Source organism: Prionailurus viverrinus, chromosome C2 (genome assembly GCF_022837055.1).
Source record: "Prionailurus viverrinus isolate Anna chromosome C2, UM_Priviv_1.0, whole genome shotgun sequence".
NCBI classification, from domain to species: Eukaryota; Metazoa; Chordata; class Mammalia; order Carnivora; family Felidae; genus Prionailurus; species Prionailurus viverrinus.
The window spans coordinates 113,950,696-113,963,386 of NC_062569.1; the positions used below are offsets into that span (position 1 = coordinate 113,950,696).

Here is a 12,691-nt window from a genome sequence, read left to right on the forward strand (position 1 = left end):
AGGAGCTGTGCACCTTCAATGTACCTGTGACACATTTCTGCTAGTAGGCTAAATTTGTCCATCATTAGAATTTGATTTTAAGCTACTGCTGTATATATTTTTGAGAAATGTTATAAAAATGGTACATTTCATAAATTTTTAATATCAAAACCCAGAACACTGCAGAAAAGATTTATAATTCCAAACAACAGTGAGTCAGTCTGCATTCTTTTGCTAACAGAAAACAATGAAAACACTTCTTGTATGACAGAGTGGCATACATAATTAAAGATGCTTTGATTTCGTTATATAGAACTTCTGTGGTATAGAGATTTCTTTGAAAATTAGACTTGCACAGTATAGCTTGGGGGCAACTTGGTGGCTCAGTCAGTTGGGTGTCCAACTTGATTTCAGCTCAGGTCACCACCTCATCACAGTTCATGAGATTGAGCCCTGTGTTGGGCTCTGCGCTGACAGCATGGAACATGCTTGGGATTCTCTCTCTCCCTCTCTCTGCCCCTCCCCTGCTTGCTTGTGTACATGCTCTCCCTCTCAAAATAAATAAATAAACATAAAAAAAAACCCCATGCACTTTGGAGTAAGCAGGGGGCTTGAACTTCAGTTCTACCAATGCTAGTAACCTTGGGTAGGTTATTTAAACTTTCTAGAAAGCTTTAGTTATCTCACCTAGAAATGGGAGTAATAATAGGATTTATTTTAGATAGTTATTTTCAAGATTAAATGAGCCATAATCTAAAATACTTTCTCAGAAATGCAAGCTATGTTTATTACATTTGATTAATTAAATACCTTCTATGTACCTGGTGTTTTACAGACATTATCTCTAATTCTTTTGAATCCTGCAGTTGAGTATTCTGAATACTGTTACAGACAGTATCTCAAAATCTTAAACCACTTTCCTAAGATAACACAGCCAGTGAACTGTGGAGCTTGCATTTGAACCCAGATCTTTCCAGACTAAAACAGTGATTCTTCACTGGCTGTGATTTGTGTGCCCCATCTGTGACTGGAGACATTTTTGGTTATCATGTCTGGGAAGATGGTACTGACATCTGGTGAGTAGAGGCTGAGGACACTGCAAAACATCCTACAATGCACAAGGCAGTACCCACAACAAAGAACTACTCAGCCCAACAGTCAATATGTCAACAGTTCTGAGGTTGAAGAACCTTGCTCCAAAGCTCTCATGATCTTGCCAATATACCAGCTCCCTCACTAGAATACAATGATGCACAATGTTAATGTTTTAGTGCCCTTTGATACTACAATAAACAAAGTTGCGTTTGAAAACTATATATACCAAAAAGGACAAAACAGTCTATCTCTGGAGGTACAACTACTTTCCTTTGGGGACCTCCTCTCTCACTGGGTGTGATTATGTGGAAATTTCCAATCACAGTGCTCCACCCACCTCTAAAGGCACAGGCTGGTACATAAAGCTAGCTTGGCCAATCACAGCATCAATTTCCTTGGCATGGTTTTGGCTCAGGTTTGGGCAGGACCCTGACAGAGCCAACCAGAGTCGTCTCTGGGATTGGTGTATGAATTTTCACAGAGGAAAAGTGTTTCATTCTGCTGAGGAGTCCTGAGCCCCAGAGTGTAAAGAATACAAGAAAGAGGACCTTTGCGGTAGGAGAAAATGAGGTCCGTTGACCTAGGGAAGCATTAAAAATCCTGCACTCTCCTTGGGATTCAGCACCATTAAACCTTCTTAGTCTCATGAATGAAAAAAAATTTTTTTTTTTACTTAAGTTAGTTTGGGTTGAGTTTTTGTCATTTAAAATCAAAAGAACGCTGAAAAATAGAGTATGCATACTTTTTTGGTATATTAAAAAAAAAGAAAACCGTTCCATTCACACAGTGTTGTTTCTAATAAAAAAGAAGGCAGTATGATGACTACACTTGAGGAATGCACATTCTATTTGGGGACAGGGCTGAGATTTACAAATGTCAGAACTTCACTTCCTCATCTACATAGTGGCCTCCTTGAGAGCAGGAACTGGGTTTTCTAGTTCTCCATCCCCATACCACATGCACACCTGGGCCCAGTGACTGGCACATGTTTAATAAGTAACTACTGAATAGCTAAGCAGATGGCACCTGCTGTAATGTTTGTTAGGCCTTTTATGGACTAGTCTTGTATACTCTGTTTTTTCTCAGTTCCTTTCCCTAATGTACAGTACCACTGACCTTTGAGAAACTCATTATATTATTCAGTAAAACAGATTCGACAAACTCAGAATTGCTCATTGTAATAAAACTTGCCAGGGTCTACAGAATAGAGGGACTATTTTATAAAAATGATCTGAAATTTCCTAAACTCATTTAAAATTGTAAAACATGTTAATATTCCGTATTTAACTAAGCCCATAGCTTAGTTAAACTAACCAAAATGTAGTAAAAACATAAAATATTCAAACAGAACATAGTTGGATTTTTATTGTCTAAAATATTACTTTCTTTATTTAAAATGCACCTTGGCAAACATAAGACTATACTTTGACCAAACAAATGAGAAATGCAGAACAAATAGAGAATAACCAACCAGTATTTGGAGAGGAGCAGGTGGGGAAGTTTTGATTAAGCTATTTCTGCTTCCAAACAGAAATCCTGGTTATAGGATCTGTCACAGATATGCTGACTTCCAATATGTCATGCTAAACAGAATTTCAAATCTTTACAGCAGCAGCAAAAAATAGTCACAAGATACATAAAGGATTTTAGCTCTTACCGCTTTCCCCTGGTCTTGTATTGATCTGAGGACCTCAAGAGTTTGAATCCTTCCCCCACCCACAACTTCTTGTTCTCCTCCTATTTTTAGATTCTTGCTTGAATACTCTTTGGTAGCCACTCAAAGACTTTGAAAATTGCCTGCTTAGTTCCTATCTGGTCCTCAAAAAGCAGCCAAGCTCTGGGTGAAGGGAACATTCAGGTTCAGCCTTGTGCTCTGGGCATTGGCAATCGTGAACAAAGGAGAATGGCCTTAATGTCAGGAGTCTATTACTGGCTGCAGCAGCTTCTCCTGGTTCCAGATATACTCTTTGTGGCCAAATGAGGTTTAATAGACAGAATCATTCTCTAAATGGTCATCTTGGCCACAGGTAATCAATACACATGGCCAGAATGGCTGGGCAAGCTATTGGGCCAGCTCCAGGAAGGGAAGGGTTGACAACAGAGTTTGGAACTCTCTGGGCAACAATTAAGAATGGTTTACATGGTAGTCTATGTTGGAAATTACTTATTTGGACATTTTCCCCTCAGAGGCTACCCTCCTAAAAAATCTGTTTTGTGGTATGGTATCTTAAATTTATATCTACTCTGTTCTGTGGAAGTCCTATCTCATTCTTGGCACCCCACAGAGTTTCAGGAATGTCCGAAACCTCAGAAAAGAACAATTGGAATCATTCTTTTGCTGAGACAAGTATGATAATTTCTTCAGAGATTATGAAAATCATAACTTATTATTGCTGAAAGGGATATTAACAATCTAACCCAGTCTTTTTATTATATTTATTGGTCATGAAGCTGAGGCACTTTGAAAATTAAGTGACTTTCATGGTTAAATTATGGTCTACATAATAGATATGGTTACTAAATTGGTGGCACAGTGCACTTCAGCCGTTAGATGATAACCCAGGGGGCAGGAAAAGTAATGGAACTTCTCTTGATGTTTATTTATCTCATCTGATATAATAAAGATTATTTATAAATATTTAATAAGAATGGCTAATTATGACTTTTATGACCACATAGAAATGACTTCTATGAATGTATGTGGCAATATACATGTTGTATTCAAAATAAGTGCCCTAGAATTTTTTATCCTCTTTTCATGTTTTTCCCCAGAAACAGTGGTTATCATGTTAGATACTATATCTTTTACTTATGTACTTTGTTTACAGTGTATCTCCCTTCTGCTGGAATGTAAGTTTCATGAAGCAAGACATCACCAGCCCTACATGGGGAGCTCTTTGGACTGTAAACCAAACCACCAAGAAAAGAAGCAGTTATTTCTTCTTCTCTTTTCCTTGCCCATGACTTATTCTAGAAGTTTATGAGCATGTGTTCTAATATTACCATTAAGTCACTTACTATAGGATTCTAAGGAAATCATGTTGCTTCTGTATGCCTCAGTTTCATAAGCAAGTTGGACTTGGGTTGGACTAGATAATCTTTTTGGTCCCTTCCAGGTATAACATTTGTTCCCTGTCCTATTTCTAGTTCCTAGAACAAAGAAAGAACCCAATAAATGTTTTTAAATGAATAAATGAATATATTACTGGTACATAATGTGCAAACAAATATACGTATGTCAGCTGTGAATGCTCAAGAACTTTTTACCAGTGAGAATACATTATTTGTAATGTTTGGAGCCCTATCAGTTCAGCAGTTTTTGTTTGAAGCATGCTAGGGGGATTGGTTAAGGGTTAAATGGGGTACTAATGAAAGAGGGTATTTGAAGTGAGGGCTCTTCTGTTCAGTGAAGACTGTAATTCATCGGGAAAGGATTTTTTTATTCTAGAGATTTGTTTGAATGGCCTATTTTAGTCATGAGAAAGTAGGACAAGTAGGCAAGCATTATTTTGGGCTTAGAGTAGAGTAGGAACTATGGTGACTGAATCCAGGGCTTCCATTACCTTGGATAACAGGTTAAAAAAATTATTTCCTTTGGGGGTCATAGGGGGCAAATTTCTGCTTCTGAGATTCATTTTTTTTAAGTTTATTTATTTATTTTGAAAGAGAGAGAGAGAACAAGCAGGGGAAGGGCAGAGAGAGACGGAGACAGAGGATCCAAAGCACGCTCTATGCTGACAGCAGACAGTCTGACGTAGGGCTCAAACTCATGAACTGGGAGATCATGACCTGAGCTGAAGTCAGACTCTTAACTGACTGAGACACCCAGGTGTCCTTGATATTCAATTTTAAGAAGAACTGGGGAGGAGGTCACAAGTTGCCCCAAACAAGGTCCAGCAGCAGAGAAGAGCAATGACATCCTTTGAATAAAATTCCCAGAAGAATAGTAGACTCTAGCCTGGCCTGGATCCCAAAGTCTAAGTTTTGGGAGTAGAGCAGATGTTGCTTGTTATGGCACACTCTATACCTCAGGGCAGATGTTCTGCAGGACCTAGTCACATGGGCTCTTTTCATGATGTGCTTTGGAGGACAATGACTGAACAGTGTGTATGACCTCCAACCTGCTGCCATGTAGGTTTCTAGACCTGGCATTCTTCACAGAGTTGGTAGGCCCCCATAGGACTGAGCAGGACTCAGCTTCAAAAGTAACACTCTATGGCAGGGAGAAATAATAGCCATGGTGAGCTAATCAAAACTAACTTTTCTCTATTCCTGGTATTAAAACTTTCTTTGTTGCTGGGTAAGTCCTTTAGATACTTGGACAACTTGAGTTTGGGATGGAGTAATGGGGTCTGATGTACGGAGGGACTGTCCAAGCAATTGGCTAGAAAAAACAAAAGAGATGTGAAAACTGTTTTACTCTGAGTGTGTTTAGAGATTTTCTACAGTTACATGGTCTTTTTTTTCCTCTTTTTTTTAAACCTGTGAACATTCAGGATCACATTAGAGGTGATTTTCCATTAGTATTGTTTCAGAAACCATTAGATACTTTGGCAAGTGAGTGGACAAAGTCCAAGTTCTGAGATGGAAACGTGTGAAATTAACATATATTTTCAGTTCTGACAGTACACTTATTTGCATTTTCAGGGTACTTACATTCTCTGATTACTGTTTTTATCTCTTAGGAGGTCACAGAGAACTCTCCTGTTGTATAATATTATTAATCACCCAGGTAATCTTTATAGGTCAAATAGAAACAAAAGAAATTGCATAAAGGGTCACATATCTCAAAAGAACAATATCAAATGTCATATTGATAATACTCTGCCTGAAAGAATTTGCTCTTTTTCTTCTAAATTATCTAGTTTAAATTAATTTCCTCTTTACAGTGGTGCATTGCACTGCCTTAAGGAAGAAAGGAAAGGTAAACATTATTCTTTGTTTTTTGTTACTTGTCAAGACAGTTGCATTAGCGCAGTCATACTGCATTAAAGCAATGAGTGTAGAAGTCTCAGATGTAAGATGTGGACCAGGTACTCACATGACAAAGCCCATCAGCTGGTCCCTATGACACCCAGGACAGCTCAGAGTAAAAGGTTACTTAGCTTCTCAAACTCAGCCACAGACCCTGAACAGCTCTCAGGAAGATAAAGGCTAATCTGAGGGCAAAAGCATATTTGCTCCACAGGGCTAATGTGTTTATACTTAAAAAATAAGTTTAACTATTGGGGCACTTACGTCTTGATTAGACATTTCCCAATAAGGTCTCTCTCCGTAGGACATGACCTCCCACATGACAATGCCATAGCTCCATGCGTCACTTGCCGAGGAGAACTTTCTATAGGCAATAGCTTCTGGGGCTGTCCACCTTATCGGAATTTTCCCACCCTGGAAAACAAATTGGAGATTTCTCAGCTGGCTCACAAGTATATTAAAAAAACCAAGTGGCAGTCCAATTAAATAGATTTTGTTAGAAAGATCTAAATACTGCATCATAGCATTGGCATTTTAAATAAAAGTAAGAGAACCAGAATAATGTTAAATGTCAGAAATATCTTTCCTATAATAATTATTCAGTGAAAACAACTTTAATGGGAAATAAGTCACACTTCAGAAACACTTTATTTCGTTCATTAGAGAAATTTATTTTCACTTTAGATTCACACAATTAAACTCACTATCATGCCATTTGAAGAAAGTTCTGGATTATAGAACGTTAACACCGAATATCGTTCAGCATTCATTAAACACTGTATTACATGTATAAATAATAATGATAATACGTTCTAACTTAATTGAAGATAAACAGTTAAATACAGAACGGAGACATTCTCTGTAATTCAATGTTTATCAGAACTTTCTCTTTCCTTTTTATCTATGATTATATTTACTTAAAATTAAGAAATCCTTTAACATCATACAAGAGCACCTGAGAAGGATAATCTTTCTTTATGATACTTTAGGCTAGTTTTTATTCTTGTTCTTCGGTGTTCAAGTTAACATTTGAACATGTTAAAGAGATAAAATTGCATGAATTTAATCTATATTGTTCAGGTATTAAAGTCGACTAATGTGTTATACTTATTTTTTTATCAACATTTATTACATTTTATCTCTCGAAACACTCTATAAATCCCTTTTTACTGTAATGACAAGAATAAAACAATTCATCCGTTTGAGTTACAATCTGAAATCTTTGCAGCGCGGAACAGCAAGCTGAGCGGAGGAGGGCGCCCTCGACGCCACTAGATGGCGGAAGAGAACGAGCTGCGCCCAGACCGCGGAGATGGCTTCTGCTGGCAACATAGATTTTTAAGTCAGAACGCACCTCGATGGAATTGTTTCATCATTATCAGCATTTCCAGGATCACATTATCTGATCCCCCACTGCGTTCAGAGTCTGATGTTAGGGTGAGTGGGGGTGGGAGGCAATAGTGGGTGCATTCACTGGCCCTTGAGGAAGTTAGGTCGAACATTCTTAAAGGTGAAGCCATGAATCGAGTAATCTAAACACTACTTTTTTTTTTTTTTTTTTTTTTTTTTTTTTTTTTTTTAGTAATCTAAGCACTTACTCGAAAAGAGATTCATCCGAGAGGGGAATAATTAGGTTTACAAGGCAAATGAGAGCATTAACGGAATCCTCATTTTAAAGACCTGTAGCAAGGAAATGTTGAAGGAACCTTGGGGATAATACCTTGAATTCAATCCCCTGATTTTACAGGTGAGCAGACTGAGCCCAGGGTTTAGAGATTTAGAGATTCCTCTCAACATTATTAAATACATAATGTCTACTAATGTTATCATAGTAGTATTATGGGGTATCAATATAAAGATGTAAATACTTCAGCATGGGGAAAAAGTTGGACAAAACTAATTTTAGTGTTGTAACACTGAACATCTGCAAGCATATATCATAGTAGTATAACGGAAGGAAGCCAGAGCCTGAAACCTTCGGTGTTCACACTTACTGGCCTTTCCAAATGAAGGCCAGGAAATTAAATTTACAAAGTTGGTGACAGTAGTTGAAGAGGGTGATGGGCAGAGGAAGCGAGTTTTAAGAGGAGGATTCATTTCTAAACCCAAAGTAGAGTTGCCAGATAAAATATAGGCCCCACCGTTACATCTGAATATCAGGTAAATAACAAATACTTTTTCTTTCTTCTTTTCTTAGTCTAAGCATGTCCCCATAAAGGAATACATTTTGTGTGTGTGTGTGTGTGTGTGTGTGTGTGTAACTATGTCCAAGTATTTCATGAGACATTTATACTAAAAAAAAAAATCATGGTTTATCTGCAATTCAAATTGGACTGGGTATCCTATATATTTATTTACCAAACCGTGCAACCCTACCACAGAACATTAAAAAAAAAATTCAGAAATGGAAGTACTGTAAATGATCCAACACATAAAATAGTATTCTGAAAAAACACCTTGTGGTCTGTACTTCATGAGGGGACCAAGGACACTGTGACTTGTATTTGTGCACCAGCACTCCAGCAGCCTTTGTTTTATGGCATGTTTGTGGCTAAAGTCCCTGGGTCTCATGGCTCTGAATTTCAAAGCCACTTAAGTCAGGCTCAGGCTTGTTTCGAATATGGAGCCACATTTCCAGAGAATAAAGACCAAATCTGTAGAGCTAACTTCAGAACAGACGCAAGAGCAGCAGTCTCATTTGACATTTCTCATTCTGGATCTTTCTTTGTCTTTCTGGCAAAAAATACATAGAAATCTGCTAGCCCTACTAAATCTGTGTGAGTTCTATTAAGACAGGCCAATAAAAAAAAGTAGTTAACGGTTATTTTAGGTGCATTCACTTATTATTATTATTTTTAATGTTTATTTATATTTGAAACAGAAAGAGACAGAGTATGAGCTGGGGAGGGTCAGAGAGAGAGGGAGACACAGAATCTGAAGCAGGCTCCAGGATCTGAGCTATCAGCATAGAGCCCAATGTGAAGCTCAAACCCACAAACTGTAAGATCATGACCTGAGCTGAAGTAGGATGCCCAACCAACTGAGCCACCCAGACACCCCTAGGTGCATTCATTTATAAATGACATCTCATGTAAGTGAATCACATATAAATTTATATTTTGCATAAACTGATATCACATATAAATGATAACATTATCCCTTTCCTAAGAGTTTGTTTTTTTCCTCAAGGAGAAGATATTACAGAATGCTTGATTAATAGCATTGCTATCTGTTATGAACTGAATTGTGTTTCCTCAAAATTCACATTTTGAAGCCCTAAACTCCAATGTGACTGTACTTGGTGATAGGGCCTGTTAAGAGGTAATCAAAGTTCAATGAGGTCGTAAGGGTGGGCCCTACTTCAGTATGATTGCTGTCCTTATAAGAAGATGAAGAGATGCCACATGTGTGCAGGCACAGGGGAAAGGCCATCGGAGGACACAGCAAGAATTTGTCCATCTACAAGTCAAGGAGAGAGACCTCAGGAGAAGCCACACCTGCCAACACTTAGATTTTGGATGTCCAGACTCCAGAACTGTGAAAAATAAGTTTTTGTTGCTTGAGCCATCCAGCCCCTGGTATTTTGTTATGGCATCCCTAGCAGACCAATACGCTACCCCTATGAAAACCCAAAAATGTTTATCTAAGATAAACAACATTGCAAAATGGACAGCAAATCTTTATTTCAAATTCTATTCCAAATGTCATCTTGAAATGGGAAGTGTGAGCTAGAATAAATCTGAAAGATGAAATATCATCACAGAAGTTTTAATGTAGGAGATATAATTCTAATTAATAAAAACACATGGTAACATGAACCTGACAGTATGCACAAATTTCAGTAATTCTGAGCATATATGGGATGGAGATAAGGAAACATTCAGATCTTTTTTTTTTCTAGTGGCAGGATACAGACTGAATATAGTTGATCTCTAAGTGCAAGATAAAGCTGAAAGGAAGAGGTCCTTAAGAGTAGCACATGGACTCTATCCCCTTTCCTACTTCAGAGGACACACAGAAGCTTAGTTCTCCCCCTCCACCTTTTTTTTTTTTTTAAATTGAGTGGACCAACAAACATTTGTGGTTTAATCCCAGCTACTTATTTTTGCCCATGATCTTGAATCATAGACAGAGGTAATGCACTATGTTACTTTTTTCTCAAAGCATTAACCACCAGATGTTTGTTTCAGGTTTCAGGAATGAACAAATAGTACTTTAGATTTGAAATCACAATCATTGGAACATTACATATTGCTTTACCATATGTTTATGAGGGGGAAAAAAGTTACCAGTGATGCTAATCAAAATGATTGAATGTAACTCAAAAGACTTCTTATTTCCCAGTACCTGCCTTATCCAGCAAGCTTAATCACTTAGGGAACAAAGGAGAAACAAGAAGTAAGCAAACTGGATCTGGTTCACTATGGAAAGGGTTGTTAGCAAACCTTTTCTCTGCTTTAAAAGTCATATTCAGAGCTTAGTGTCTAAAGAGGGGTTATAGCAGGAAAAGTGCTGAAGAAGCAACCAGTAACCTTGTATACCTGTAAACCCCATACCTCCTGAGAGGAATTGCATTATAACTGTATTTAACATCTGAGGTTTAGAACCCAATCCTCTAATCTTCAGTGGAGGAGACAATCAATTGAAATATAGTGAGGTTACAAAGGCTTAATACTGAAACCAAATAGAAAACTTCTACTGAGAAACAAGAATACTTAAGACTCTCTCCATTTCTCATTCACTGGATTTGATGGTTATCTTTAAAGGCAAATGGTTAGAATAGAAAACGACCAGCCTGCAGATGTTTTTTTTTTAATTTTCTTAATCTATCTCTGTAGTACCCACACTTCAATGAGTGTCAGAATTAAAACATATATACAATGCTTACAGATTAAGAGATTTCCAACAACAGTTTTAAGTATTTCTCTTCATGGGCTGCACATTCTAAGTGAGATGAAACTCTTCTACAGTCCATTGTGTGACTTCGTGCAAGTCTTAACTCTGAGTCTTATATTTCAGATCTTCAAAATGAGGGGATTTGAATTAATGATCATAAACTCGTAAATTACAGTGCGTTTTAATGATTTGCCTACAGTTTCTTGGCTACTGTTAAATTGTAAGTAGACAGGCCAGATGAGTTGGTACCTAGTCCACATAAACAGATAGCCTGATGACACACAGTACAGGAGACAAACACACTCTTGAGTCACATCCCAGGCCGATAATTAATGGTCACAGTGATCATCCTAACTCATACGGAAGAGTTTAAATAACTTAATCACTTTTAGTTTAAGAAGGTAACAGTATGAAAATACATATTAGAAAGGTATGAAAATAGGACACTGACTTTTTTTCCTTTTTGTTTTTTACTTTCAATGGGTTAAAATACTCTTAATGAGCAACTACTGGTTATTTGGAAAACTCATTATGCGAATGCTTACTGATGTCAGATGAAAGGGGCATTAATCTGTTTACTGAAAGATCATTTTACATTAAAATGTCTTGTCAGTGGGATTATCTGTGGCAAAGGTGGTCTGGTTTGGGGAATAATGGTGGAGGAATTGGCACTCTGGGGTCTTCTGCTTTAATTCAATATGGTGTCCTGGGAAGTCATAGCAAATTGCAGAAAGATCTCTCACACACTAGTTTACAGAAAATCCTCACTTGGGGGATATTCTCCTTTCTCTTAAGAATTACTGATCTTGAGAAGTGACTCTATCTCTGAACATCTCTTTCTAGTTTGTATTCCCCAACCAACAAATGATATTGTGTACAGCTACATTATATTGTGAAATTTCTAAAAACTACATCCCACACCCTCACGGAGTGATGTATACTTCCCTCCTTCATTGAGGTTTACTGACCTGTGGCAACTCTGCTGTTGTGTGGAGCTTTATCTTTTTCTGAAATATGGGGATAATATTTGTCCTTCCTTGAAGACTGAGGGCTATAATGGGATGAATTCATCTGTAGTCACAAAGGAGAGATCTACTTACATTTTGGTTTCTAGATAACATTTATGAAGTAGATTAAATGAGATAGTACACACGAAGCACCCAACATATAGTAGGCACTCGGGACACATTTGTCTCCTTAATTTAGGTACTTAAAAGTCTCTTTTTTTGGACCTGCATGATAACTGCAGCCCATGTCAGCATCCCAGTTCTCTCATCTGGAGTCACCAGCCCACCGCCTGCAGTGCTAGGCTCAAGGGTGAGCTTCTCAAACAAAAGCTTTTAGGAGCCAGAGGCAACACATAAATTGTTGGTAGACAAGCTCTGACTCAGTCATTGTGATTCAGACATGCCTTGTCCAGTTTGAGGAAATCTGTCTATCTTGGTCCAGGGAGTTCTGTCTATGCCTACCTTCCTGCCACTGCACGACCGGTGTCCTTCCAAAACTGAGACATCTCTCATTCATCTTATTCTTTCATGGGTATAATTCTGTGGTTAAATGTTGGCAGCCAGATTTCTGCCTACAGCTGGATCTTCCTGATCATACTTTCTGGATTTCTTGCCTTTTGCTGAGTATTTCTCTTCTCTTTGTGGGGTGTGACACAATGGTTAAGATACAAACCTTTTGTCTTCACAAATGCACACATGGAATCACACACACACACATACACACGATTTTGCATCAGTAT

The 12,691-nt window shown here is 37.8% G+C and overlaps 1 protein-coding gene across 2 annotated transcripts in view; it reads right to left on the reverse strand.

The window, feature by feature from the left end:
* The window catches only part of EPHA6 (EPH receptor A6), an 880,333-nt gene that overhangs the window by 22,599 nt on the left and 845,043 nt on the right, over positions 1–12,691 (reverse strand). For both annotated transcript variants that reach the window (XM_047875260.1, XM_047875259.1), the window contains one exon: positions 6,313–6,462. In XM_047875260.1, coding sequence (XP_047731216.1) covers positions 6,313–6,462 — 150 coding nt within the window. The remainder of the gene's footprint in view (positions 1–6,312; positions 6,463–12,691) is intronic.